The 25,432-nt window shown below is 56.3% G+C and overlaps 2 protein-coding genes across 6 annotated transcripts in view; both read right to left on the bottom strand.

Annotated features, from left to right (window-relative positions):
* DOCK3 (dedicator of cytokinesis 3) overlaps window positions 1-25,432 on the bottom strand; it is a 301,507-nt gene that overhangs the window by 121,529 nt on the left and 154,546 nt on the right. For 3 of the 5 annotated variants that reach the window (XM_073562529.1, XM_073562532.1, XM_073562533.1), the window contains 22 exons: window positions 21,048-21,145; window positions 20,774-20,857; window positions 20,559-20,659; window positions 20,332-20,413; window positions 19,675-19,845; window positions 14,175-14,367; window positions 13,852-13,979; window positions 12,167-12,313; window positions 11,781-11,879; window positions 10,679-10,773; window positions 8,419-8,494; window positions 8,218-8,318; window positions 7,869-7,927; window positions 7,651-7,799; window positions 7,492-7,577; window positions 5,252-5,278; window positions 4,956-5,051; window positions 4,516-4,576; window positions 1,419-1,512; window positions 1,172-1,320; window positions 908-994; window positions 640-744 (listed from right to left, as the gene is read on the bottom strand). In XM_073562529.1, the coding sequence (XP_073418630.1) occupies window positions 640-744; window positions 908-994; window positions 1,172-1,320; window positions 1,419-1,512; window positions 4,516-4,576; window positions 4,956-5,051; window positions 5,252-5,278; window positions 7,492-7,577; window positions 7,651-7,799; window positions 7,869-7,927; window positions 8,218-8,318; window positions 8,419-8,494; window positions 10,679-10,773; window positions 11,781-11,879; window positions 12,167-12,313; window positions 13,852-13,979; window positions 14,175-14,367; window positions 19,675-19,845; window positions 20,332-20,413; window positions 20,559-20,659; window positions 20,774-20,857; window positions 21,048-21,145 (2,288 nt within the window). The remainder of the gene's footprint in view (window positions 1-639; window positions 745-907; window positions 995-1,171; window positions 1,321-1,418; window positions 1,513-4,515; window positions 4,577-4,955; window positions 5,052-5,251; window positions 5,279-7,491; window positions 7,578-7,650; window positions 7,800-7,868; window positions 7,928-8,217; window positions 8,319-8,418; window positions 8,495-10,678; window positions 10,774-11,780; window positions 11,880-12,166; window positions 12,314-13,851; window positions 13,980-14,174; window positions 14,368-19,674; window positions 19,846-20,331; window positions 20,414-20,558; window positions 20,660-20,773; window positions 20,858-21,047; window positions 21,146-25,432) is intronic. The other 2 variants (XM_073562531.1, XM_073562530.1) reach the window with 2 other exon arrangements.
* Window positions 21,153-25,339, bottom strand: LOC141075486 (uncharacterized). The gene is made up of 2 exons (XM_073562576.1): window positions 25,325-25,339; window positions 21,153-22,298 (listed from the first exon to the last, which is right to left on the bottom strand). The coding sequence occupies exons 1-2, from the start codon at window positions 25,337-25,339 to the stop codon at window positions 21,174-21,176; spliced, it is 1,140 nt and encodes a 379-aa protein (XP_073418677.1). The 3' UTR covers window positions 21,153-21,173.

The following is a 25,432-nucleotide window of genomic DNA, read 5'->3' as shown; positions in this document are numbered from 1 at the left end:
GGGGGCTGCATACACAGAAGAGGGACCTGTCTGTAATGGAGGAGGAGGAGTATACAGGGGACGGTGCAGGGGGGCTGCATACACAGAACGAGGGACCTGTCTGTACTGGAGGAGGAGGAGTATACAGGGGACGGTGCAGGGGGGCTGCATACACAGAACGAGGGACCTGTCTGTACTGGAGGAGGAGGCGTATACAGGGGACGGTGCAGGGGGGCTGCATACACAGAACGAGGGACCTGTCTGTACTGGAGGAGGAGGGGTATACAGGGGGGCTGCATACACAGAACGAGGGACGAGTCTGTAATGGAGGAGGAGGGGTATACAGGGGACAGTGCAGGGGGGCTGCATACACAGAACGAGGGACCTGTCTGTACTGGAGGAGGAGTATACAGGGGACGGTGCAGGGGGGCTGCATACACAGAACGAGGGACCTGTCTGTACTGGAGGAGGAGTATACAGGGGACTGTGCAGGGGGGCTGCATACACAGAACGAGGGACAAGTCTGTAATGGAGGAGGAGGGGTATACAGGGGACGGTGCAGGGGGGCTGCATACACAGAACAAGGGACCTGTCTGTACTGGAGGAGTATACAGGGGACGGTGATGGGGGGCTGCATACACAGCACGAGGGGGGATTTACCCGCAAGAAAAATGGGAACTTCTTTCCATAGAATCCCACTCTGAAGAACTCGGGCTCCAGCCGCTGCTGGTCCATGATGTGATCGTAGTACGACGCCTCCATTTTCTGCAGGAGATGAAGGGGGTAAAGAAGAGTCACAGGTCAGAGACTGGAGAAGACGGCACCGACACCTATGAGAACAGCTGCTATGTATCGGGGAGCACAGCCGCCATCCAGCACCACTGGAGTTAATGTACGTCATCCAGGAGACAGCGCACACAGCACTCACCAGGATCCAGCTCAGGCTCTGGTAATCGTACAGCTTCTCATACTGAGCCGCCAGCTCCCTGCACAGAGGAATCCCGAACTCCCAGCACTGGGGGATCCAGCCAGAAGAGAAAAGACGACATTTACATGTATTTCTCTTCACTTCCCAGACAGCAGGTGTCGCTGTCTACCAGCGGCCTCTCATAGACATGAACTGCAACAGTGCCACCTGCAGCATGGGAAGGGTCCTGCAGCTCACCCCTGGTTCATGCTCAGGTCTCGTTACCTTGCCCTTGTTGAAGTAGTGGATGATTTTGCGGCTCAAACTCTCTTTCCGCTGCCACTCGCTGTGGGCAGGATAATGAAGGAACTCCCGTAGGGAGCGATCGTCCCACTGCAGCGTCTCCCAGTACAGAAGCAGAGTGAACGCAGCTTCTGGAGGGGGAAGGACACAGAATCTGTAGTACTGGGACCCAGGCAGCATCACCTCAGTGGTGGTGGGTGGGATTACAGCAGGTGGCGGCCCCCCGTACCTGTGTAGCTCTCGGCCTGAAGATGGAGGTCGCACAGCTTGTGAATATATCGGATGTACATCTCCTCCTTATTAATCTCTGACTTGTAGAAATTCTGAGGATGAAACAAGAAGAAAGGGTTGAATCCCCCACTACCCGAGACACCCACCCAGGGACGCTGCCATCGGAGACACCCACCCAGGGACGCAACCATCGGAGACACCCACCCAGGGACGCAACCATCGGAGACACCCACCCAGGGACGCTGCCATCGGAGACACCCACCCAGGGACGCAACCATCGGAGACACCCACCCAGGGACGCAACCATCGGAGACACCCACCCAGGGACGCTGCCATCGGAGACACCCACCCAGGGACGCTGCCATCGGAGACACCCACCCAGGGACGCAACCATCGGAGACACCCACCCAGGGACGCAACCATCGGAGACACCCTCCCAGGGACGCAACCATCGGAGACACCCACCCAGGGACGCAACCATCGGAGACACCCACCCAGGGACGCAACCATCGGAGACACCCACCCAGGGACGCAACCATCGGAGACACCCACCCAGGGACGCAACCATCGGAGACACCCACCCAGGGACGCAACCATCGGAGACACCCTCCCAGGGACGCAACCATCGGAGACACCCACCCAGGGACGCTGCCATCGGAGACACCCACCCAGGGACGCAACCATCGGAGACACCCACCCAGGGACGCAACCATCGGAGACACCCTCCCAGGGACGCAACCATCGGAGACACCCTCCCAGGGACGCTGCCATCGGAGACACCCACCCAGGGACGCAACCATCGGAGACACCCACCCAGGGACGCTGCCATCGGAGACACCCACCCAGGGACGCTGCCATCGGAGACACCCACCCAGGGACGCAACCATCGGAGACACCCACCCAGAGACGCAACCATCGGAGACACCCACCCAGGGACGCTGCCATCGGAGTCACCCACCCAGAGACGCTACCATCGGAGACACCCACCCAGGGACGCTGCCATCGGAGACACCCACCCAGGGACGCAACCATCGGAGACACTCACCCAGGGACGCAACCATCGGAGACACCCACCCAGGGACGCAACCATCGGAGACACCCACTCAGGGACGCAACCATCGGAGACACCCACCCAGGGACGCAACCATCGGAGACACCCACCCAGGGACACTGCCATCGGAGACACCTACCCAGAGACGCAACCATCGGAGACACCCACCCAGGGACACTGCCATCGGAGACACCTACCCAGAGACGCTGCCATCGCAGACATCCACTCAGGGACGCTGCCATCGGGAGACATCCACCCAGGGACGCTGCCATCGGGAGACATCCACCCAGGGACGCTGCCATCGGAGACACCCACCCAGGGACGCTGCCATCGGAGACACCCACCCAGAGACGCTACCATCGGAGACACCTACCCAGGGACGCTTCCATTGCAGACACCCACCAAGGGACGCTGCCATCGCAGACACCCACCAAGGGACGCTGCCATCGCAGACACCCACCAAGGGACGCTGCCATCGCAGACACCCACCAAGGGACGCTGCCATCGCAGACACCCACCAAGGGACGCTGCCATCGCAGACACCCACCAAGGGACGCTGCCATCGCAGACACCCACCAAGAGACGCTGCCATCGGAGACACCCACCAAGGGACGCTGCCATCGCAGACAACCACCCAGGGACGCTGCCATCGGAGACACCCACCCAGAGACGCTACCATCGGAGACACCTACCCAGGGACGCTTCCATTGCAGACACCCACCAAGGGACGCTGCCATCGGAGACACCCACCAAGGGACGCTGCCATCGCAGACACCCACCAAGGGACGCTGCCATCGCAGACACCCACCAAGGGACGCTGCCATCGCAGACACCCACCAAGAGACGCTGCCATCGGAGACACCCACCAAGGGACGCTGCCATCGCAGACAACCACCCAGGGACGCCGCCATCGGAGACACCCACCCAGGGACGCAACCATCGGAGACACCCACCCAGGGAGGCAACCATCGGAGACACCCACCCATGGACGCTGCCATTGCAGAGACCTACCCAGAGACGCTGCCATCGGAGACACCCACCCAGAGACGCTACCATCGGAGACACCCACCCAGGGATGCTGCCATCGGAGACACCCACCCAGGGACGCAACCATCGGAGACACCCACTCAGGGACGCAACCATCGGAGACACCCACCCAAGGACGCAACCATCGGAGACACCCACCCAGAGACGCTGCCATCGCAGACATCCACTCAGGGACGCTGCCATCGCAGACACCCACCAAGGGACGCTGCCATCGCAGACACCCACCAAGGGACGCTGCCATCGCAGACACCCACCAAGGGACGCTGCCATCGCAGACACCCACCAAGGGACGCTGCCATCGCAGACACCCACCAAGGGACGCTGCCATCGCAGACACCCACCAAGGGACGCTGCCATCGGAGACACCCACCAAGGGACGCTGCCATCGCAGACAACTATCCAGGGACGCTGCCATCGGAGACACCCACCCAGGGACGCAACCATCAGAGACACCCACTCAGGGACGCAACCATCGGAGACACCCACCCATGGACGCTGCCATCGGAGACACCCACCCATAGACGCTGCCATTGCAGAGACCTACCCAGAGACGCTGCCATCGGAGACACCCACCAAGAGACGCTGCCATCGCAGACACCCACCCAGAGACGCTGCCATCGGAGACACCCACCAAGAGACGCTGCCATCGAAGACATCCACCCAGAGACGCTGCCATCGGAGACACCCAGCAAGAGACGCTGCCATCGGAGACACCCACCAAGAGACGCTGCCATCGGAGACACCCACCAAGAGACGCTGCCATCGGAGACACCTACCCAGAGAAACTGCCATCGGAGACACCCACCCAAAGACGCTAACATCAGAGACACCTAACCAGGGACGCTACCATCGCAGACACCGACCCAGGAACGCTGCAATCGCAGACACCCACCCAGAGACGCTACCATCGGAGACATCCACCCATGGACGCTGCCATTGCAGACACCCACCCAGGGGGACGCTGCCATCGAAGACAGCAAACAACTGCAGCACTCACCATCAGATTCACTGTGCAGCCGATCTTCTTGTTTTCAGTCTCTTCACCTTTCATGCAGTCCCTGCAGCAACACAAGAGTGAGACAGGAGAAGGCAAAACTGCACTAACATCAGGTGTAATACTCCAGTCACCTCAAGAGCTGCATTCACTATTCTGCTCTTACATCATGTCTCATCCTCCAAAGTTGCAGTCACTATTTTGCTGGCACATGATGTCTCATCCTCCAGTCACCTCCAAAGCTGCAGTCAGTATTCTACAGTTACTTGATGTCTTATCCTCCAGTCACCGCCAGAGCTGCGGTAACTATTCTACTGTTACTTGAGTCTTATTCTCCAGTCACCTCTAGAGCTGCACTCACTATTCTGCTGTTACTTGATGTCTTATCCTCCAGTCACCTCCAGAGCTGTGGCCACTATTCTGCTGGCACACGTATACCACACCTGTAGTCCAGCAGTCTTTCCATGAGGCGCGTTACGGAGGTCACAAAGGAGGCGCCCGGCTCTCTCCACGTCTCTTGCTCGATCTTCTCCAACAAACTGAAGGCAAAAGAGAAAAGAACAAAAATAAAAACCAGATTTTGGAAAAGAAAAGTAAAAATGGAGAAACGCTACAGGGAAAAACGGGGGCGCACAAGTAATTGGAAAACAGTTGTATTTCTGTAATCTGGCAGTGCCGGATTACAGGGATGTTCCCGCACATCACAGATTAACAGCACGATGTAGAACGGAGCACGTACCTGGGGTACGGACCAAACAGCTGAGAGCTGCTCCGGCAGCGGGAGGGGGACAAACACAAACATATCACAACGTGCCACAAATCACCACACCCTGCAGTATTATACAAGAGCCCACCCTGCGGAAGACTCGCCCTCTGATGGAGAACTACAAATCCCAGCTTCACAAGGGATACCAGGCAGCAGAGGATCCCCGGCTGCTGAGATCTGCAAACTACCTGATGATTGGGGCAGATCGTAGGACAAACTAAGAGAAGAGCGCTTCATACACACCAACCTCAAGATGGCTGCTGCGGTGAGTGAATTAGAACATTCTAGAAGCAGAACATTTGTTACAATGTATCCAAGCCCACGGAACTCCAGACTGTTACATTGTAGGGACAAGGGGCAGAGGTCCGTGGCAACAGGGAGAGGTATGCAGCAAAAGGGAGAGGTATGCAGCAAAAGGGGAGAGGTCTGCGTCAACGGGGAGAGGTCCGCGTCAACGGGGAGAGGTATGCATCAACGGGGAGAGGTCTGCAGCAACGGGGAGAGGTATGCAGCAAAAGGGGAGAGGTATGCAGCAACAGGGAGAGGTATGCAGCAAAAGGGGAGAGGTATGCAGCAAAAGGGGAGAGGTATGCAGCAAAAGGGGAGAGGTATGCAGCAAAAGGGGAGAGGTATGCAGCAACAGGGAGAGGTATGCAGCAAAAGGGGAGAGGTATGCAGCAACAGGGAGAGGTATGCAGCAAAAGGGGAGAGGTATGCAGCAACAGGGAGAGGTATGCAGCAACAGGGAGAGGTCCGCGGCAACGGGGAGAGGTATGCAGCAACGGGGAGAGGTATGCAGCAACGGGAAGAGGTATGCAGCAACGGGGAGAGGTCCGCGTCAACGGGGAGAGGTATGCAGCAACGGGGAGAGGTCCGCGTCAAGGGGAGAGGTATGCAGCAACAGGGAGAGGTCCGCGTCAACGGGGAGAGGTATGCATCAACGGGGAGAGGTCCGCGTCAACAGGGAGGGGTATGCAGCAACGGGGAGAGGTCCGCGGCAACGGGGAGAGGTATGCAGCAACGGGAAGAGGTATGCAGCAACGGGAAGAGGTATGCAGCAACGGGGAGAGGTATAAAGCAACAGGGAGAGGTCCGCGGCAACGGGAAGAGATATGGAGCAAAAGGGAGAGGTATGCGGCAACGGGGAGAGGTATGCATCAACGGGGAGAGGTCCGCGTCAACAGGGAGAGGTATGCATCAACGGGGAGAGGTATGCAGCAACGGGGAGAAGTCCGCGGCAACGGGGAGAGGTATGCAGCAACGGGAAGAGGTATGCAGCAACGGGGAGAGGTATGCAGCAACGGGGAGAGGTATGCAGCAACGGGGAGAGGTATAAAGCAACAGGGAGAGGTCCGCAGCAACGGGAAGAGATATGCAGCAAAAGGGAGAGGTATGCGGCAACGGGGAGAGGTATGCATCAACAGGGAGAGGTCCGCGTCAACAGGGAGAGGTATGCATCAACGGGGAGAGGTATGCAGCAACGGGGAGAAGTCCGCGGCAACGGGGAGAGGTATGCAGCAACAGGAAGAGGTATGCAGCAACGGGGAGAGGTATGCAGCAACGGGGAGAGGTATAAAGCAACAGGGAGAGGTATGCAGCAACGGGGAGAGGTATGCAGCAACGGGGAGATGTATGCAGCAACAGGAAGAGGTATGCAGCAACGGGGAGAGGTATGTAGCAACGGGGAGAGGTATAAAGCAACAGGGAGAGGTATGCAGCAACGGGGAGAGGTATGCAGCAACAGGGAGAGGTATGCAGCAACAGGGAGAGGTATGCGGCAACGGGGAGAGGTATAAAGCAACAGGGAGAGGTATGCGGCAACGGGAAGAGATATGCAGCAAAAGGGAGAGGTATGCGGCAACGGGGAGAGGTATGCAGCAACGGGAAGAGGTATGCAGCAACGGGGAGAGGTATGCAGCAACTGGGAGAGGTCCGCGGCAACGGGGAGAGGTATAAAGCAACAGGGAGAGGTATGCAGCAAAAGGGAGAGGTATGCAGCCTTGGGCAGAGTTCCGCGGCACCGGGGAGAGGTCTTTCGCATGGACCCCGGCAAGGACAGAAAGCAGTGAAACATTGAAGTACAGAGTATACTAAGAACGCTTTATTCTGTAACCATCGGGCTTTCTCTCGGCACCGTCCCTTTAATAAGGCGATTAACCCTTTATCCACCATATAACCCTGTGCGCTGCGCAGATGAGGACGCTTGGACTCACAGGAGACTGAAGAGCTCTCGGTAGTTCTCGTCGCCTTTCCCCTCGGACACCAGGGAGTCCAGCTTATCGATGAGCTCGGCCTCCACCTGAGGAGACGCAGGATGGTCACACACGAGGAGCGCCCGACCTCCCCGCGCCATTTCTGCGGCCGCCTCTCACCTGCTTGAAGTTCCCGTTGCGCCGCTGTTCACAGTCCATCATGTCGTGGAATATGGGGATCATGATGTTGCGGACCTCCGGCTGCGGGACCAGGGACACCCCCAGGAAGGGGCCGATCATGCCGGGTATGAAGTGGTATTTGTGCTCTCCTGGAAAGTGAGCAGAGAAGGATGAGACGAGGATAGGGGGGCGCACAGAAGACCCCTGACGTCACTCACCCAGATTCTGCCACATGTTAAACAGCTCGTATGTCATCATGACGCGCATGTCGCCGTACCTGGAGGTGGAGAGGGACGTGCAGGTCAGTAACATCGCCGCTTACATCCTGCTCACACAGCTGAGGGATCGTCACAATGTATCACCGTAGACGATCCTCTGTGAATCCAGCACTGCACTGACACATTGTAACAAACTCCCAGGACTAGGGCAGAATTTCATCCTTTATACACACAATGAACATTCTCAATCGCTGACAACAAGCGGAGATGTTGAAATAAACAAAGTCGATAAGTAAGACGAGCGAACGCGAAGCTTCTCGAGCTCAGTATCATCTCAGGGGGCACTTACTTATCCAGGATCCTTCTCCTCTTCCCCGCAGCGAAGTTCTCCAGCTGTAGACTGGGCTGGTTGATGAAGAGGACGGCGAGGCTGAAGTACGAGTTCCACACCTAGAAGGCAAAGGACAGACGGAGGGGTGAGCAGCGCCCACAGCAGGTGAATTAGTCTTTACCCCAAAATAACACAGGATCTATAATGGGGGAGATTTACCTTAAAGTCAAAATCCTCTTCACAGAAGTTCTTGTGCACGGCGGGGGACACGTACTGGACGGTCGTCACTATGATGCTGCGGGAAGAAAGGAGAAGTCAATGTGGACGCCACACCGTACCTTACCGTGCAAAGTCGGGAATGAAGGGATGTTACTGGTTATAGGGACATACCAGGAATTATCACATATTGAAACGCTCCGAAATATTCACTGACCGCAAACACAGAACTGAAAAATGCTGAACGTATTAAACTTCACCATATTACATCCCTCTACATTACACCGGTGACGTCGCTCTACATTACACCGGTGACGTCGCTCTACATTACACCGGTGACGTCGCTCTACATTACACCGGTGACGTCGATCTACATTACACCGGTGACGTCGCTCTACATTACACCGGTGACATCCCTCTACATTACACCGGTGACATCCCTCTACATTACACCGGTGACATCCCTCTACATTACACCGGTGACATCCCTCTACATTACACAGGTGACGTCGCTCTACATTACACCGGTGACGTCGCTCTACATTACACCGGTGACGTCGCTCTACATTACACCGGTGACATCCCTCTACATTACACCGGTGACGTCGCTCTACATTACACCGGTGACGTCGCTCTACATTACACCGGTGACGTCCCTCTACATTACACCGGTGACGTCGCTCTACATTACACCGGTGACGTCGCTCTACATTACACCGGTGACGTCGCTCTACATTACACCGGTGACGTCCCTCTACATTACACCGGTGACGTCGCTCTACATTACACCGGTGACGTCGCTCTACATTACACCGGTGATGTCGCTCTACATTACACCGGTGACATCCCTCTACATTACACCGGTGACGTCGCTCTACATTACACCGGTGACGTCGCTCTACATTACACCAGTGACGTCCCTCTACATTACACCGGTGACGTCGCTCTACATTACACCGGTGACATCGCTCTACATTACACCGGTGACGTCGCTCTACATTACACCGGTGACGTCGCTCTACATTACACCGGTGACGTCGCTCTACATTACACCGGTGACGTCCCTCTACATTACACCGGTGACGTCGCTCTACATTACACCGGTGACGTCGCTCTACATTACACCGGTGACGTCGCTCTACATTACACTGGTGACGTCCCTCTACATTACACCGGTGACGTCGCTCTACATTACACCGGTGACGTCGCTCTACATTACACCGGTGACGTCGATCTACATTACACCGGTGACATCCCTCTACATTACACCGGTGACGTCGCTCTACATTACACCGGTGACATCCCTCTACATTACACCGGTGACGTCGCTCTACATTATACCGGTGACATCGCTCTACATTACACCGGTGACGTCGCTCTACATTACACCGGTGACATCCCTCTACATTACACCGGTGACATCCCTCTACATTACACCGGTGACATCCCTCTACATTACACCGGTGACGTCGCTCTACATTACACCGGTGACGTCGCTCTACATTACACCGGTGACGTCGCTCTACATTACACCGGTGACGTCGCTCTACATTACACCGGTGACATCCCTCTACATTACACCGGTGACATCCCTCTACATTACACCGGTGACATCCCTCTACATTACACCGGTGACGTCCCTCTACATTACACCGGTGACGTCGCTCTACATTACACCGGTGACGTCGCTCTACATTACACCGGTGACGTCGCTCTACATTACACCGGTGACGTCGCTCTACATTACACCGGTGACATCCCTCTACATTACACCGGTGACATCCCTCTACATTACACCGGTGACGTCGCTCTACATTACACCGGTGACGTCGCTCTACATTACACCGGTGACGTCGCTCTACATTACACCGGTGACGTCGCTCTACATTACACCGGTGACGTCGCTCTACATTACACCGGTGACGTCGCTCTACATTACACCGGTGACATCCCTCTACATTACACCGGTGACATCCCTCTACATTACACCGGTGACTTCCCTCTACATTACACCGGTGACGTCGCTCTACATTACACCGGTGACGTCGCTCTACATTACACCGGTGACGTCGCTCTACATTACACCGGTGACATCCCTCAACATTACACCGGTGACGTCGCTCTACATTACACCGGTGACGTCGCTCTATATTACACCGGTGACATCGCTCTACATTACACCGGTGACGCCGCTCTATATTACACCGGTGACATCGCTCTATATTACACCGGTGACATCACTTGCTGTGGGGGATTCTCTTACTTGCTGGCCAGAAGTCTCATCACCGTCCAGTCTGGAGGGAAGACACTAAGTTTCAGCAAGTTCCGAAAAACGCAGAAAATCTTTAGCAGGAATTCCTGGAGGAAGAAGAAGCAGATAATTGTGCGTCACTTGATTAAATCCAAAAAGATCAATTCCTTTGGTAAATAATGTTCCAGAACACCTGGGAGACCTCCAGTATGGCGCCCCTCAGGGATCCACCCAACATTCCTGGCACAAAAAAAGATTTGTACCTCCCAATATTTCACAACCCAAGAAAGCTGGGTGACCGCTGTGAGACTGCTAGGGCGGCGACTGCCGGCTCCGCTGGCCGCTCCCAGCTCCATTCCACTGCTTGCTCCCTGCTCCCGTACCCCTCCACACTCCACTGCCCACTCCCCTCCACTGCCTGTGTCCCGCTCCACTGCCTGCTCCCAGCTCCACTGCCCGATCCCCTCCACTGCCTGTGTCCCGCTCCACTGCCCGATCCCCTCCACTGCCTGCTCCCCTCTCCATGGCCCGCTCTCCTCCACTGCCTGCTCCCCTCCACTGCCCGATCCCCTCTCCATGGCCCGCTCTCCTCCACTGCCTGCTCCCCTCCACTGCCTGTGTCCCGCTCCACTGCCTGCTCCCAGCTCCACTGCCCGATCCCCTCCACTGCCTGTGTCCCGCTCCACTGCCCGATCCCCTCCACTGCCGGCTCCCCTCTCCATGGCCCGCTCTCCTCCACGGCCCGATCCCCTCCACTGCCTGCTCCTCTCCATGGCCCGCTCTCCTCCACTGCCCGATCCCCTCCACTGCCTGTGTCCCGCTCCACTGCCTGCTCCCAGCTCCACTGCCCAATCCCCTCCACTTCCTGTGTCCTGCTCCACTGCCCGATCCCCTCCACTGCCTGCTCCCCTCTCCATGGCCCGCTCTCCTCCACTGCCCGATCCCCTCCACTGCCTGTGTCCCGCTCCACTGCCCGATCCCCTCCACTGCCTGCTCCCCTCTCCATGGCCCGCTCTCCTCCACTGCCCACGCCCCGCTCTCCTTCTTGCTCCACACTCCACTGCCTAATCAAATCCACTGCCCGTGCCCTCTGTCCGCTCCTCTGCCCGCTCACCTTCAGCTCTTCCTTGCTCTGGAAGTTGTGCAGCAGATGCTGGTAGTGAGTGTCCGACATCAGACGGAGCAAAGAAAGGAGACACGAAACATACTCCCCCTAATAGGGGACAGGAGTTAATGCAGAGGTGGGTGTGGGGGATGGCATGTAGGGAGACGGGGTCAGAGGTCACACTATGAGGATGATGATCATATATCTATAAGGTCCATGCAGGATCTATCACCGATGGGGAGGAGACGTTACATTCTTGTCTGTGACTAGTCACAGTCCTCCGGCTGCCGCACGGCTGCTCCGTCCTATATGGTACAGTGATGAGGATGCTGAGGGTGATACTAAGGGATGATGAGGGAAGGATTAGAGAGAAGATAAATGAGTTAATTACTAACAGTGATCTCTGCTGTGCACTGCGGGCAGCGCTGGCCTCTTACCGCCTCCTGCGACTGAGATTTACTCATAATGATCAGCAGAGTCTGCAGCAGAACGTCCAGCAGACTCTCCTGCAGCATCTGCACCTCCTCACCCACGTCCACCTCCTGCCAGAACAGAAGATGGGATCACACACAGTCCAGGACATGGGGGTCAAACACAGCCCAGGACACGGGGGTCACACACAGCCCTGGACACGGGGGGGGGGGGGGGGGGGGGGACACACACTCAGCCCAGGACACGGGGGTCACACACAGCCCAGGACACGGGGGGGAAGGTCACACACAGCCCAGGACACGGGGGCCACACACAGCCCAGGACACGGGGGTCACACACAGCCCAGGACACGGGGGTCACACAGCCCAGGACACGGGGGCCACACACAGCCCAGGACACGGGGGTCACACACAGCCCAGGACACGGGGACCACACACAGCCCAGGACACGGGGGCCACACACAGCCCAGGACACGGGGGTCACACACAGCCCTGGACACGGGGGGGGGGGGGACACACACTCAGCCCAGGACACGGGGGTCACACACAGCCCAGGACACGGGGGGGGAGGGTCACACACAGCCCAGGACACGGGGGCCACACACAGCCCAGTACACGGGGGCCACACACAGCCCAGGACACGGGGGCCACACACAGCCCAGGACACGGGGGTCACACACAGCCCAGGACACGGGGGTCACACACAGCCCAGGACACGGGGGTCACACACAGCCCAGGACACGGGGGTCACACACAGCCCAGGACACGGGGGTCACACACAGCCCAGGACACGGGGGTCACACACAGCCCAGGACACGGGGGTCACACACAGCCCAGGACACGGGGGCCACACACAGCCCAGGACACGGGGGTCACACACAGCCCAGGACACGGGGGTCACACACAGCCCAGGACACGGGGGTCACACACAGCCCAGGACACGGGGGCCACACACAGCCCAGGACACGGGGGTCACACACAGCCCAGGACACGGGGGTCACACACAGCCCAGGACACGGGGGTCACACACAGCCCAGGACACGGGGGCCACACACAGCCCAGGACACGGGGGCCACACACAGCCCAGGACACGGGGGCCACACACAGCCCAGGACACGGGGGCCACACACAGCCCAGGACATGGGGGTCACACACAGCCCAGGACACGGGGGTCACACACAGCCCAGGACACGGGGGTCACACACAGCCAGGACACGGGGGGGGACACAAAGTCCAGGACACGGGGGGGGGGGGGGTGACACACAGCCCAAGGACACGGGGGGGCACACACTGCCCAGGACACGGGGGAGACACACACAGCCCAGGACACGGGGGTCACACACAGCCCAGGACACGGGGGAGACACACAGCCCAGGACACGGGGGAGACACACAGCCCAGGACACGGGGGAGACACACAGCCCAGGACACGGGGGAGACACACAGCCCAGGACACGGGGGAGACACACACAGCCCAGGACACGGGGGGTCACACTCATCCCGGAACATACAGTATATGGTCACACACATCCCAGGAAAAGGGGGTCATGCGCATCCCAGGACATGGGGGCATGACACACCTACAGGGGTCATGTACATTCAGGGTTCATGTTAACACTGCGTGTTTAACCCATGAGTGGATTTCCTAACCGTGGAGCTGCTTTTGATGATGGAGAAAATGCTGCTGAGTATCCCAGAACAGACAAGAAGCTCTTTCTGCTGCCGCAGGTGGAGGTGGATGTGGTGCAGCACAACTGGTAGGAGGATGCGTCGAGCCTCTGTGGGGGAGAGGACACAGGATAATCAGCCAAATTTTTTTTAAGATCCAACAGGTATTAAATACGAAAATCCCCTACATGTAGGACGTTTCCCATTCACTCATACCAGAGTAACAAGACCCCAAACCTGCAGCATCCTAATCCTGACATGGCCTTGTGATCTGAGAACAACAACCCCAATCATCCTGGTCGCACCTGGGTATGAGAAGAGTCGGCAGTCGACAGTTCGGCCAATTGACTGTAACTTCACCACATCCATGGACTGGCCGAGGTGCAAGGTGCTGGGTAGGCTGCTGAGCGTCCCGCGTACAAACTCCGCCACCTCCGTCACCGTGAACATGGCCAGCAGCTCCTCAAAGATGGCGGGAAAGGAACTGAGGAGGGCGGCCTGCAAAAAGCAACAAAGAATCACAGACCGAAGCAACGCAACAACGTAACCCGGACTGGAGCAATGCGACAACGTATCCTGGACTGGAGCAATGTGACAACGTATCCTGGACTGGAGCAATGTGACAACGTATCCTGGACTGGAGCAATGCGACAACGTATCCTGGACTGGAGCAACGCAACAACGTATCCTGGATCGGAACAAAGTGACAATGTATCCCAGACTGAAGCAATGCAACAACATACCTTGGACTGAAGCAAACATGTACCGTACCCCAGACCGGAGCGACAACGTACCCCAGAGCCGAGCGATGCGACAACATACCCAAAGACCAGAGCGACGCGACAACGTACCCCAGACCAGAGCAATGCAACAAGGTATCCCGGACCGGAGCAATGCGACAAGGTATCCCGGACCGGAGCAATGCGACAAGGTATCCCCGACCGGAGCAATGCAACAATGTATCCCGGACCGGAGCAATGTGACAACATATCCCGGAAAGGAGTGACAATGTACCCCAGACCAAAGCAACAAGACAACACATCCCGGACCAGAGCAATGAGACAACGAACCCTAGAGCGGAGCGATGAGACAACGTACCCCAGACCAGAACAACAACGTATCCTTGACCAGAGGCAACACGACAGCGTTTCCCGGACAGGAGCAACATGACAACGTACCCCGTACCAAAGCGAAAACGTACCCTGGACCATAGCAACACAACAAATTAACCCAGATCGGAGCAGTGAGACAACGTATCCCGGACCGGAGCCATGCAATAATGTACCCAGGACCAGAGCGACAACGTATCCTGGAGTGGAGAGACGCAACAACGTATCCCGGACAGGAACAACGCAACAATGTATCCTGGACAGGAGCATCGTGGCAAAGTATCCCGGACCGGAAAAACGCGACAATGTACCCCAGACTGAAGCCAAAACGTACACCGGACCAGAGCAACACAACAAATTAACCTGGATCTTAGCAATGCGACAACCTATCCCGGACCGCAGAAATGCGACAACGTACCCTAGACTTGAGCGTCAACGTACCCCAGAGTAGAGTGACAATGTACCCCAGAGTGGAGCGACAACGTACCCCAGAGTAGAGTGACAATGTACCCCAGAGTGGAGCGACAACGTACCCCAGAGTAGAGTGACAATGTACCCCAGAGTGGAGCGACAACGTACCCCAGAGCAGAGCGACAACGTACCTCAGAGCAGAGCGACATCATATCCCAGACTGGAGTGATGCGACAACATAACCCATACGGGAGCTATGCGACAAAATACCCCAGACCGGAGCGATGCAACAACATACCCCAGACCGGAGCGATGCAGCAACATACCCCAGACCGGAGCGACGCAACGTAGCCCAGACCGGAGAGACATCATATCCCAGACCGGAGTGATGCGACAACATACCCCAGACCGGAGCGATGCAGCAACATACCCCAGACCGGAGCGACGCAACGTAGCCCAGACCGGAGAGACATCATATCCCAGACCGGAGTGATGCGACAACATACCCCAGACCGGAGCGATGCAGCAACATACCCCAGACCGGAGCGACGCAACGTAGCCCAGACCGGAGTGACATCATATCCCAGACCGGAGTGATGTGACAACATACCCCAGACCGGAGCGATGCAGCAACATACCCCAGACCGGAGCGACGCAACGTAGCCCAGACCGGAGAGACATCATATCCCAGACCGGAGTGATGCGACAACATACCCCTGACCGGAGCGATGCAGCAACATACCCCAGACCGGAGCGACGCAACGTAGCCCAGACCGGAGTGACATCATATCCCAGACCGGAGTGATGCGACAACATACCCCAGACAGGAGCGATGCGACAAAATACCCCAGACAGGAGCGATGCGACAAAATACCCCAGACCGGAGCGATGCGACAAAATACCCCAGACCGGAGCGATGCAACAACACACCCGAGACCGGAGCGATGTGGCAACATACCCCAGACCGGAGCAATGCAACAACATACCCCAGACCGGAGCAACGCAACAACGCATTCCAGACCTGTGGAGTGCAATGCATGAGGGAGCGATACATGGCAGCCATAACATCACGGTGCAGATACTGTATAATGTTTGTGAACGTGAATAATCGTATGGAATTCTCAATCCCGAGCCACGCAATATAGCAGCGCAGATCGGGACCTGCTCCCTGAACACGACGCAGTGCCCAATATTTTCAGGCTATATACAGTATATTTATATGTATACACAGAGTACATGTGTGATCCTAACGTTGTTGAGATCCACAATTGTCGCCACTGGCTTCGTGGTATCAGGCGCGGCGCCCTTACACCTCACGGCTGTCCTCAGATGCATCGGGGGCGTAGTGCTCTGCTGCGGAGCGTTCTAGGAGGTGAAGTGGTCGCTCCTGATCGCCATCACAGCAGACCTCAGGTTTCACCAGACAATATACTTTTAATTTGTTTAGACACAAATTATAACATTGAACGAGTCCATGACAAGGGGAGCGAGTGCTGGACAGACGGAGTATACGGGCAGTGCGCAGACGTGGGGTGCTCGGGACAGCGCTCAGGTGGTCTTACAGGAAGACAGGAGACCTCTTGGGGATACATTACGGAATTGCTTCTTCTGTAACAAATTCCCTGATGTAAGGTTACTACAGGAAGCTACAGCAGGATGGTAATATTACACTAGGGGATTGCCATGTAAGCAATTGTCCGAGCTGAAGGTGAGGGAGTGATGATTCATCCACACAGCGGTTCCTGGTGGGAGGTGTGGGCAGTGGGATTAGAGGGGAGTGCAGGAGGACTTTAGGGGGTTTTACTTACACAGCAGACTGTTGATGGGCCTGTAGAGCCCGCAGTCTTTTGGGATTCGGCCTCCCCTGCTCCGCTCACCTGCCCTCCGGCTGTCGGCTGCTTCTGATGTATCGGGGAGGATGAGGAGCAGAGAGGGTGTAGAGGGGGCAGCAGAGGGGCCGGGGGAGAGCAAAGGTGAAGCAAATATACACAGAACAGAGAGAAACATGAGAAAGAGTCCAAACCACAGCTCCTCTGATCATCGCCCTACTGACCAGTGCTCCAATCACATCCAAAGCTGCATGTACATTTCATAGCACTTCTGGGGGTCAGCTCCATTACATATATCAGCAGAATAGTGACTGAAGCTCCGGAGGATAAGACATGATGTACAGTTGTGGCCAAAAGTATTGACACCCCTGCAATTCTGTCAGATAATACTCAGTTTCTTCCTGAAAATGATTGCAAACACAAATTCTTTGGTATTATTATCTTCATTTAATTTGTCTTAAATGAAAAAACACAAAAAGAATTGTCCTAAAGCCAAATTGGACATAATTCCACACCTAACATAACAAAGAGGGTGGACAAAAGTATTGGCACTGTTCGAAAAATCCTGTGATGCTTCTCTAATTGGTGTAATTAACAGCACCTGTAACTTACCTGTGGCACCTAACAGGTGTTGGCAATAACTAAATCACACTTGCAGCCAGTTGACATGGATTAAAGTTGACTCAACCTCTGTCCTGTGTCCTTGTGTGTACCACATTGAGCATGGAGAAAAGAAAGAAGACCAAAGAACTGTCTGAGGACTTGAGAAACCAAATTGTGAGGAAGCATGAGCAATCTCAAGGCTACAAGTCCATCTCCAAAGACCTGAATGTTCCTGTGTCTACCGTGCGCAGTGTCATCAAGAAGTGTAAAGCCCATGGCACTGTGGCTAACCTCCCTAGATGTGGACGGAAAAGAAAAATTGACAAGAGATTTCAACGCAAGATTGTGCAGATGTTGGATAAAGAACCTCGACTAACATCCAAACAAGTTCAAGCTGCCCTGCAGTCCGAGGGTACAACAGTGTCAACCCGTACTATCCGTCGGCGTCTGAATGAAAAGGGACTGTATGGTAGGAGACCCAGGAAGACCCCACTTCTTACCCCGAGACATAAAAAAGCCAGGCTGGAGTTTGCCAAAACTTACCTGAAAAAGCCTAAAACGTTTTGGAAGAATGTTCTCTGGTCAGATGAGACAAAAGTAGAGCTTTTTGGGCAAAGGCATCAACATAGAGTTTACAGGAGAAAAAAAGAGGCATTCAAAGAAAAGAACACGGTCCCTACAGTCAAACATGGCGGAGGTTCCCTGATGTTTTGGGGTTGCTTTGCTGCCTCTGGCACTGGACTGCTTGACCGTGTGCATGGCATTATGAAGTCTGAAGACTACCAACAAATTTTGCAGCATAATGTAGGGCCCAGTGTGAGAAAGCTGGGTCTACCTCAGAGGTCATGGGTCTTCCAGCAGGACAATGACCCAAAACACACTTCAAAAAGCACTAGAAAATGGTTTGAGAGAAAGCACTGGAGACTTCTAAGGTGGCCAGCAATGAGTCCAGACCTGAATCCCATAGAACACCTGTGGAGAGATCTAACAATGGCAGTTTGGAGAAGGCACCCTTCAAATATCAGGGACCTGGAGCAGTTTGCCAAAGAAGAATGGTCTAAAATTCCAGCAGAGCATTGTAAGAAACTCATTGATGGTTACCGGAAGCGGTTGGTCGCAGTTATTTTGGCTAAAGGTTGTGCAACCAAGTATTAGGCTGAGGGTGCCAATACTTTTGTCTGGCCCATTTTTGGAGTTTTGTGTGAAATGATCAATGTTTTGCTTTTTGCTTCATTCTCTTTTGTGTTTTTTCATTTAAGATAAATGAAATGAAGATAATAATACCAAAGAATTTGTGTTTGCAATCATTTTCAGGAAGAAACTGAGTATTATCTGACAGAATTGCAGGGGTGTCAATACTTTTGGCTACAACTGTAACAGCAGAATAGTGACTGCAGCTCTGGAGGTGACTGAAGGATAGACACAATGTAACAGCAGAATAGTGACTGCAGCTCTGGGTGTGATTGGAGGATAGAAACAATGTAACAGCAGATTACAGCTCTGGGTGTGACTGGAGTATTAGACATGATGTAACAGCAGATTAGTGAGTGAAGCTCTGGAGATGACTGGATGATAAGACATGGTGTAACAGCAGATTAGTGAGTGCAGCTCTGGAGATGACTGGATGATAAGATATGGTGTAACAGCAGATTAGTGAGTGCAGCTCTGGAGATGACTGGATGATAAGATATGGTGTAACAGCAGATTAGTGAGTGCAGCTCTGGATGTAACGATTTCATATATTCTGTGTAGATTGTAGAGAACAGTGGGTGAGATCCCGGTGACATTACAGACGGTCTGTGGGCCCCCTCCCCGGGGCTCAGTACACACAGGACGTGGAGCCCCTCGCTCACCTGTGTGAACAGCAGAGTATCGGAGCTCCGCGTGTCCAGACTCAGCACGAACCGCATCGACTGGAACAACTCGTGGATGCTGCAGCGGAACTGCTCCTCCTCCAAACCGCCGGTGGAGCGCGCGAAGAGCAAGCGGGACTGGACGATGAACTTAAAGAGATTCTCCAGAGCCTGCGGAGAAACACAGCACAGACTGAGTGGGCAGCGCAGACCGAGGGGGGCAGCGGAGACCGAGGGGGGCAGCGCAGGCCGAGGAGGGCAGGGCAGACCGAGGGGGCCAGCGCAGGCCGAGGGGGGCAGCGGAGACCGAGGGGGGGGGGGAGGGCAGCACAGACTGAGTGGGCAGCGGAGACAGAGGGGGGCAGCGCAGACCGAGGGGGGGCAGCGCAGACCGAGGGGGGCAGCGCAGACCGAGGAGGGCAGCGCAGACCGAGGGGGGGGGCAGCACAGAACGAGGAGGGCAGCACAGAACGAGGAGGGCAGCACAAACAAGGGTGAGTTACTGCACAGGTGACGTGTCCGAGGCAGAACAAGAAATCACTGAAACAATCAGAAAAATGTGGTGTGGACCGCACACATGTGAAAATCAACTTGGCTGGCCGACTTAGGAGAGAAGTAACGTCATTGCCCCCTGTATCTCCGACCTCCGCTCCTCACCTTCATGGCCTCCTGGATGTGGTCCTGCCTCACGAGATCCGCGGATCGCTCCATGTACCATTTCAAGCACCGAATCAGCTCCCTGCAAACAGAAAAAAACAGAAATGTCAAGTGCTGGGCAAGAGACTCCCCTGAGACCCCCGAACATCAAGATCCAGGGGCCCGTCCTCCCACAGCCCTGATGTGACAGGAGCTTATCACACCCCATCCTGTAGACGACCTCCCACCTGTAGGCCAGCGCTCCGGCGAAATGCTTCTGTATGTACAAGTCCAGCACCGGGCGGAAGTGGAAAAACTTATTATCCCGCAGCAGATTAATGATGAAAACCTAGAAGAAAACGCACGAGATGAGCAGGAAAATGGGGAGCGGGACTGCAACTACTCCCTGTTACCAGCCATTACTGGAGGTGACTGTAGGACGGGTGATGGCATGTGTTCTCACCAGAGACTGGAAGACGAGCAGGCCGTACTTCTCCGTGTTATCGTCCAGGATGACAAACAACGTGTCCAATATGTCCTGCAAGAACTAAAACAGACAGCGATTCCCTCTTCATTTCCTCCTAGAATTTGCATCAGAGGCTTCACCCCAATATATTTACACCCCATCATAAACGGCGGGGAGCTGGCAGGGTACGAGCAGCCTCACATCTGTCAGCAGACTACAGGCTGCCACCATCGCTGCTGACAGGATGAGAAGAAGCCCCGGCATCTCGTACCTTCACGATCTCCTCCCCGCTCACGTGCCGCAGACGCCCCAGAACGTCCAGTATCCGATCGGGGTACGCCTTCCACTTTAACAGAGCCAGCAGGTCGACTGCAGGAAAAAACAGCACGGTGTGTAGTCAAACACGGGAGATGGCGTCAGGGGTTTGTATACACTGGGAGCTGGCGTCGGGGGGTCTGTGTACACTGGGAGCAGGCGTCGGGGGTCTGTGTACACTGGGAGCAGGCGTCGGGGGTCTGTGTACACAGGGAGCTGGCGTCAGGGGTCTGTATACACTGGGAGCTGGCGTCAGGGGTCTGTATACACTGGCAGCTGGCGTCAGGGGTCTGTATACACTGGCAGCTGGCGTCAGGGGTCTGTATACACTGGGAGCAGATGTTGGGGGTCTGTTTACACTGGGAGCTGGCGTCAGGGGTCTGTATACACTGGGAGCAGGCGTCGGGTGTCTGTGTACACAGGGAGCTGGCGTCAGGGGTCTGTATACACTGGGAACAGATGTTGGGGGTCTGTTTACACTGGGAGCTGGCGTCAGGGGTCTGTATACACTGGGAGCAGGCGTCGGGTGTCTGTGTACACAGGGAGCTGGCGTCAGGGGTCTGTATACACTGGGAGCTGGCGTCAGGGGTCTGTATACACTGGGAGCTGGCGTCAGGGGTCTGTATACACTGGGAGCTGGCGTCAGGGGTCTGTATACACTGGGAGCAGATGTCGGGGGTCTGTGTACACTGGGAGCTGGCGTCAGGGGTCTGTATACACTGGGAGCAGGCGTCGGGTGTCTGTGTACACTGGGAGCTGGCGTCAGGGGTCTGTATACACTGGGAGCTGGTGTCAGGGGTCTGTGTACACTGGGAGCAGGCGTCGGGTGTCTGTGTACACAGGGAGCTGGTGTCAGGGGTCTGTATACACTGGGAGCTGGCGTCAGGGGTCTGCATACACTGGGCGCAGATGTCGGGGGTCTGTGTACACTGGGAGCTGGCGTCAGGGGTCTGTATACACTGGGAGCAGGCGTCGGGTGTCTGTGTACACTGGGAGCTGGCGTCAGAGGTCTGTATACACTGGGAGCTGGCGTCAGGGGTCTGTATACACTGGGAGCTGGTGTCGGGGGTCTGTATACACTGGGAGCTGGTGTCAGGGGTCTGTATACACTGGGAGCTGGTGTTGGGGGTCTGTTTACACTGGGAGCTGACGTCAGGGGTCTGTATACACTGGGAGCAGATGTCAGTGGGTCTGTGTACACTGGAAGCTGGCATCAGAGGTCTGTATACACTGGGAGCAGGCGTCGGGTGTCTGTGTACACTGGGAGCTGGTGTTGGGGGTCTGTGTACACTGGGAGCTGGCGTCAGGGGTCTGTATACACTGGGAGCAGGCGTCGGGTGTCTGTGTACACTGGGAGCTGGCGTCAGAGGTCTGTATACACTGGGAGCTGGCGTCAGGGGTCTGTATACACTGGGAGCTGGTGTCGGGGGTCTGTATACACTGGGAGCTGGTGTCAGGGGTCTGTATACACTGGGAGCTGGTGTTGGGGGTCTGTTTACACTGGGAGCTGACGTCAGGGGTCTGTATACACTGGGAGCAGATGTCAGTGGGTCTGTGTACACTGGAAGCTGGCATCAGAGGTCTGTATACACTGGGAGCAGGCGTCGGGTGTCTGTGTACACTGGGAGCTGGTGTTGGGGGTCTGTGTACACTGGGAACAGATGTTGGGGGTCTGTTTACACTGGGAGCTGACGTCAGGGGTCTGTATACACTGGGAGCTGACGTCAGGGGTCTGTATACACTGGGAGCTGGCGTCAGGGGTCTGTATACACTGGGAGCTGGCGTCAGGGGTCTGTATACACTGGGAGCTGGCGTCAGGGGTCTGTATACACTGGGAGCTGGCGTCAGGGGTCTGTATACACTGGGAGCTGGCGTCAGGGGTCTGTATACACTGGGAGCTGGCGTCAGGGGTCTGTATACACTGGGAGCTGGCGTCAGGGGTCTGTATACACTGGGAGCTGGTGTCGGGGGTCTGTGTACACTGGGAACAGATGTTGGGGGTCTGTTTACACTAGGAGCTGACGTCAGGGGTCTGTATACACTGGGAGCAGGCGTCGGGTGTCTGTGTACACTGGGAGCTGGTGTCGGGGGTCTGTGTACACTGGGAACAGATGCTGGGGGTCTGTTTACACTGGGACCTGGCGTCAGGGGTCTGTATTCACTGGGAGCTAGTGTCGGGGGTCTGTGTACACTGGGAACAGATCTTGGGGGTCTGTGTACACTGGGAGCTGACGTCAGGGGTCTGTATACACTGGGAGCAGATGTCAGGGGTCTGTGTACACTGGGAGCTGGCGTCGGGGGGTCTGTATACACTGGGAGCAGATGTCGGGGGGTCTGTTTACACTGGGAGCTGGCGTCAGGGGTCTGAGTACCCTGGGAGCAGATGTCGGGGGTCTGTGTACACTGGGAGCTGGCGTCGGGGGGTTTGTATACACTGGGAGCTGGTGTCAGGGGTCTGTATACACTGGGAGCTGGTGTTGGGGGTCTGTTTACACTGGGAGCTGACGTCAGGGGTCTGTATACACTGGGAGCAGATGTCAGTGGGTCTGTGTACACTGGAAGCTGGCATCAGAGGTCTGTATACACTGGGAGCAGGCGTCGGGTGTCTGTGTACACTGGGAGCTGGTGTTGGGGGTCTGTGTACACTGGGAGCTGGCGTCAGGGGTCTGTATACACTGGGAGCAGGCGTCGGGTGTCTGTGTACACTGGGAGCTGGCGTCAGAGGTCTGTATACACTGGGAGCTGGCGTCAGGGGTCTGTATACACTGGGAGCTGGTGTCGGGGGTCTGTATACACTGGGAGCTGGTGTCAGGGGTCTGTATACACTGGGAGCTGGTGTTGGGGGTCTGTTTACACTGGGAGCTGACGTCAGGGGTCTGTATACACTGGGAGCAGATGTCAGTGGGTCTGTGTACACTGGAAGCTGGCATCAGAGGTCTGTATACACTGGGAGCAGGCGTCGGGTGTCTGTGTACACTGGGAGCTGGTGTTGGGGGTCTGTGTACACTGGGAACAGATGTTGGGGGTCTGTTTACACTGGGAGCTGACGTCAGGGGTCTGTATACACTGGGAGCTGACGTCAGGGGTCTGTATACACTGGGAGCTGGCGTCAGGGGTCTGTATACACTGGGAGCTGGCGTCAGGGGTCTGTATACACTGGGAGCTGGCGTCAGGGGTCTGTATACACTGGGAGCTGGCGTCAGGGGTCTGTATACACTGGGAGCTGGCGTCAGGGGTCTGTATACACTGGGAGCTGGCGTCAGGGGTCTGTATACACTGGGAGCTGGCGTCAGGGGTCTGTATACACTGGGAGCTGGTGTCGGGGGTCTGTGTACACTGGGAACAGATGTTGGGGGTCTGTTTACACTAGGAGCTGACGTCAGGGGTCTGTATACACTGGGAGCAGGCGTCGGGTGTCTGTGTACACTGGGAGCTGGTGTCGGGGGTCTGTGTACACTGGGAACAGATGCTGGGGGTCTGTTTACACTGGGACCTGGCGTCAGGGGTCTGTATTCACTGGGAGCTAGTGTCGGGGGTCTGTGTACACTGGGAACAGATCTTGGGGGTCTGTGTACACTGGGAGCTGACGTCAGGGGTCTGTATACACTGGGAGCAGATGTCAGGGGTCTGTGTACACTGGGAGCTGGCGTCGGGGGGTCTGTATACACTGGGAGCAGATGTCGGGGGGTCTGTTTACACTGGGAGCTGGCGTCAGGGGTCTGAGTACCCTGGGAGCAGATGTCGGGGGTCTGTGTACACTGGGAGCTGGCGTCGGGGGGTTTGTTTACACTGGGAGCTGGCGTCAGGGGTCTGTGTACACTGGGAGCAGATGTTGGGGGTTCTGTGTAAACTGGGAGCAGATGATGGGGGGTCTGTGTACACTAGGAGGTTGGGGGTCTGGGTGCTGGCGTCGGGGGGGTCTGTGTACACTGGAAGCTGGTGTCAGGGGTCTGTGTACACTGAGAGCAGATGTCGGGGTCTGTGTACACAGGGAGCCTACGTCGGGGGTCTGTGTACACTGGGACCAGATGTCGGGGGTCTGTGTACACTGGGAGCTGGCGGCGGGGGGGGTCTGCTTACACTGGGAGCTGACGTCAGGGGTCAGTGTACACTGGGAGCTGGCGTCGGGGGGTCTGTTTACACTGGGAGCTGGCGTCAGGGGTCTGTATACACTGGGAGCAGGCGTTGGGGGTCTGTATACACTGGGAGCTGGCGTTGGGGGGGTCTGTTTACACTGGGAGCTGGCATCAGGTGTCTGTATACACTGGGAGCAGATGTCGGGGGTCTGTGTACACTGGGAGCTGGCGTCAAGGGGTCTGTTTACACTGGGAGCTGGCGTCA

The sequence above is a fragment of the Dendrobates tinctorius genome, unplaced genomic scaffold (genome assembly GCF_039654945.1).
Source record: "Dendrobates tinctorius isolate UK_male_01 unplaced genomic scaffold, ASM3965494v1 ptg000357l, whole genome shotgun sequence".
In the NCBI taxonomy this organism is placed as follows: Eukaryota; Metazoa; Chordata; class Amphibia; order Anura; family Dendrobatidae; genus Dendrobates; species Dendrobates tinctorius.
This window is presented reverse-complemented; position numbering and strand designations above follow the sequence as displayed.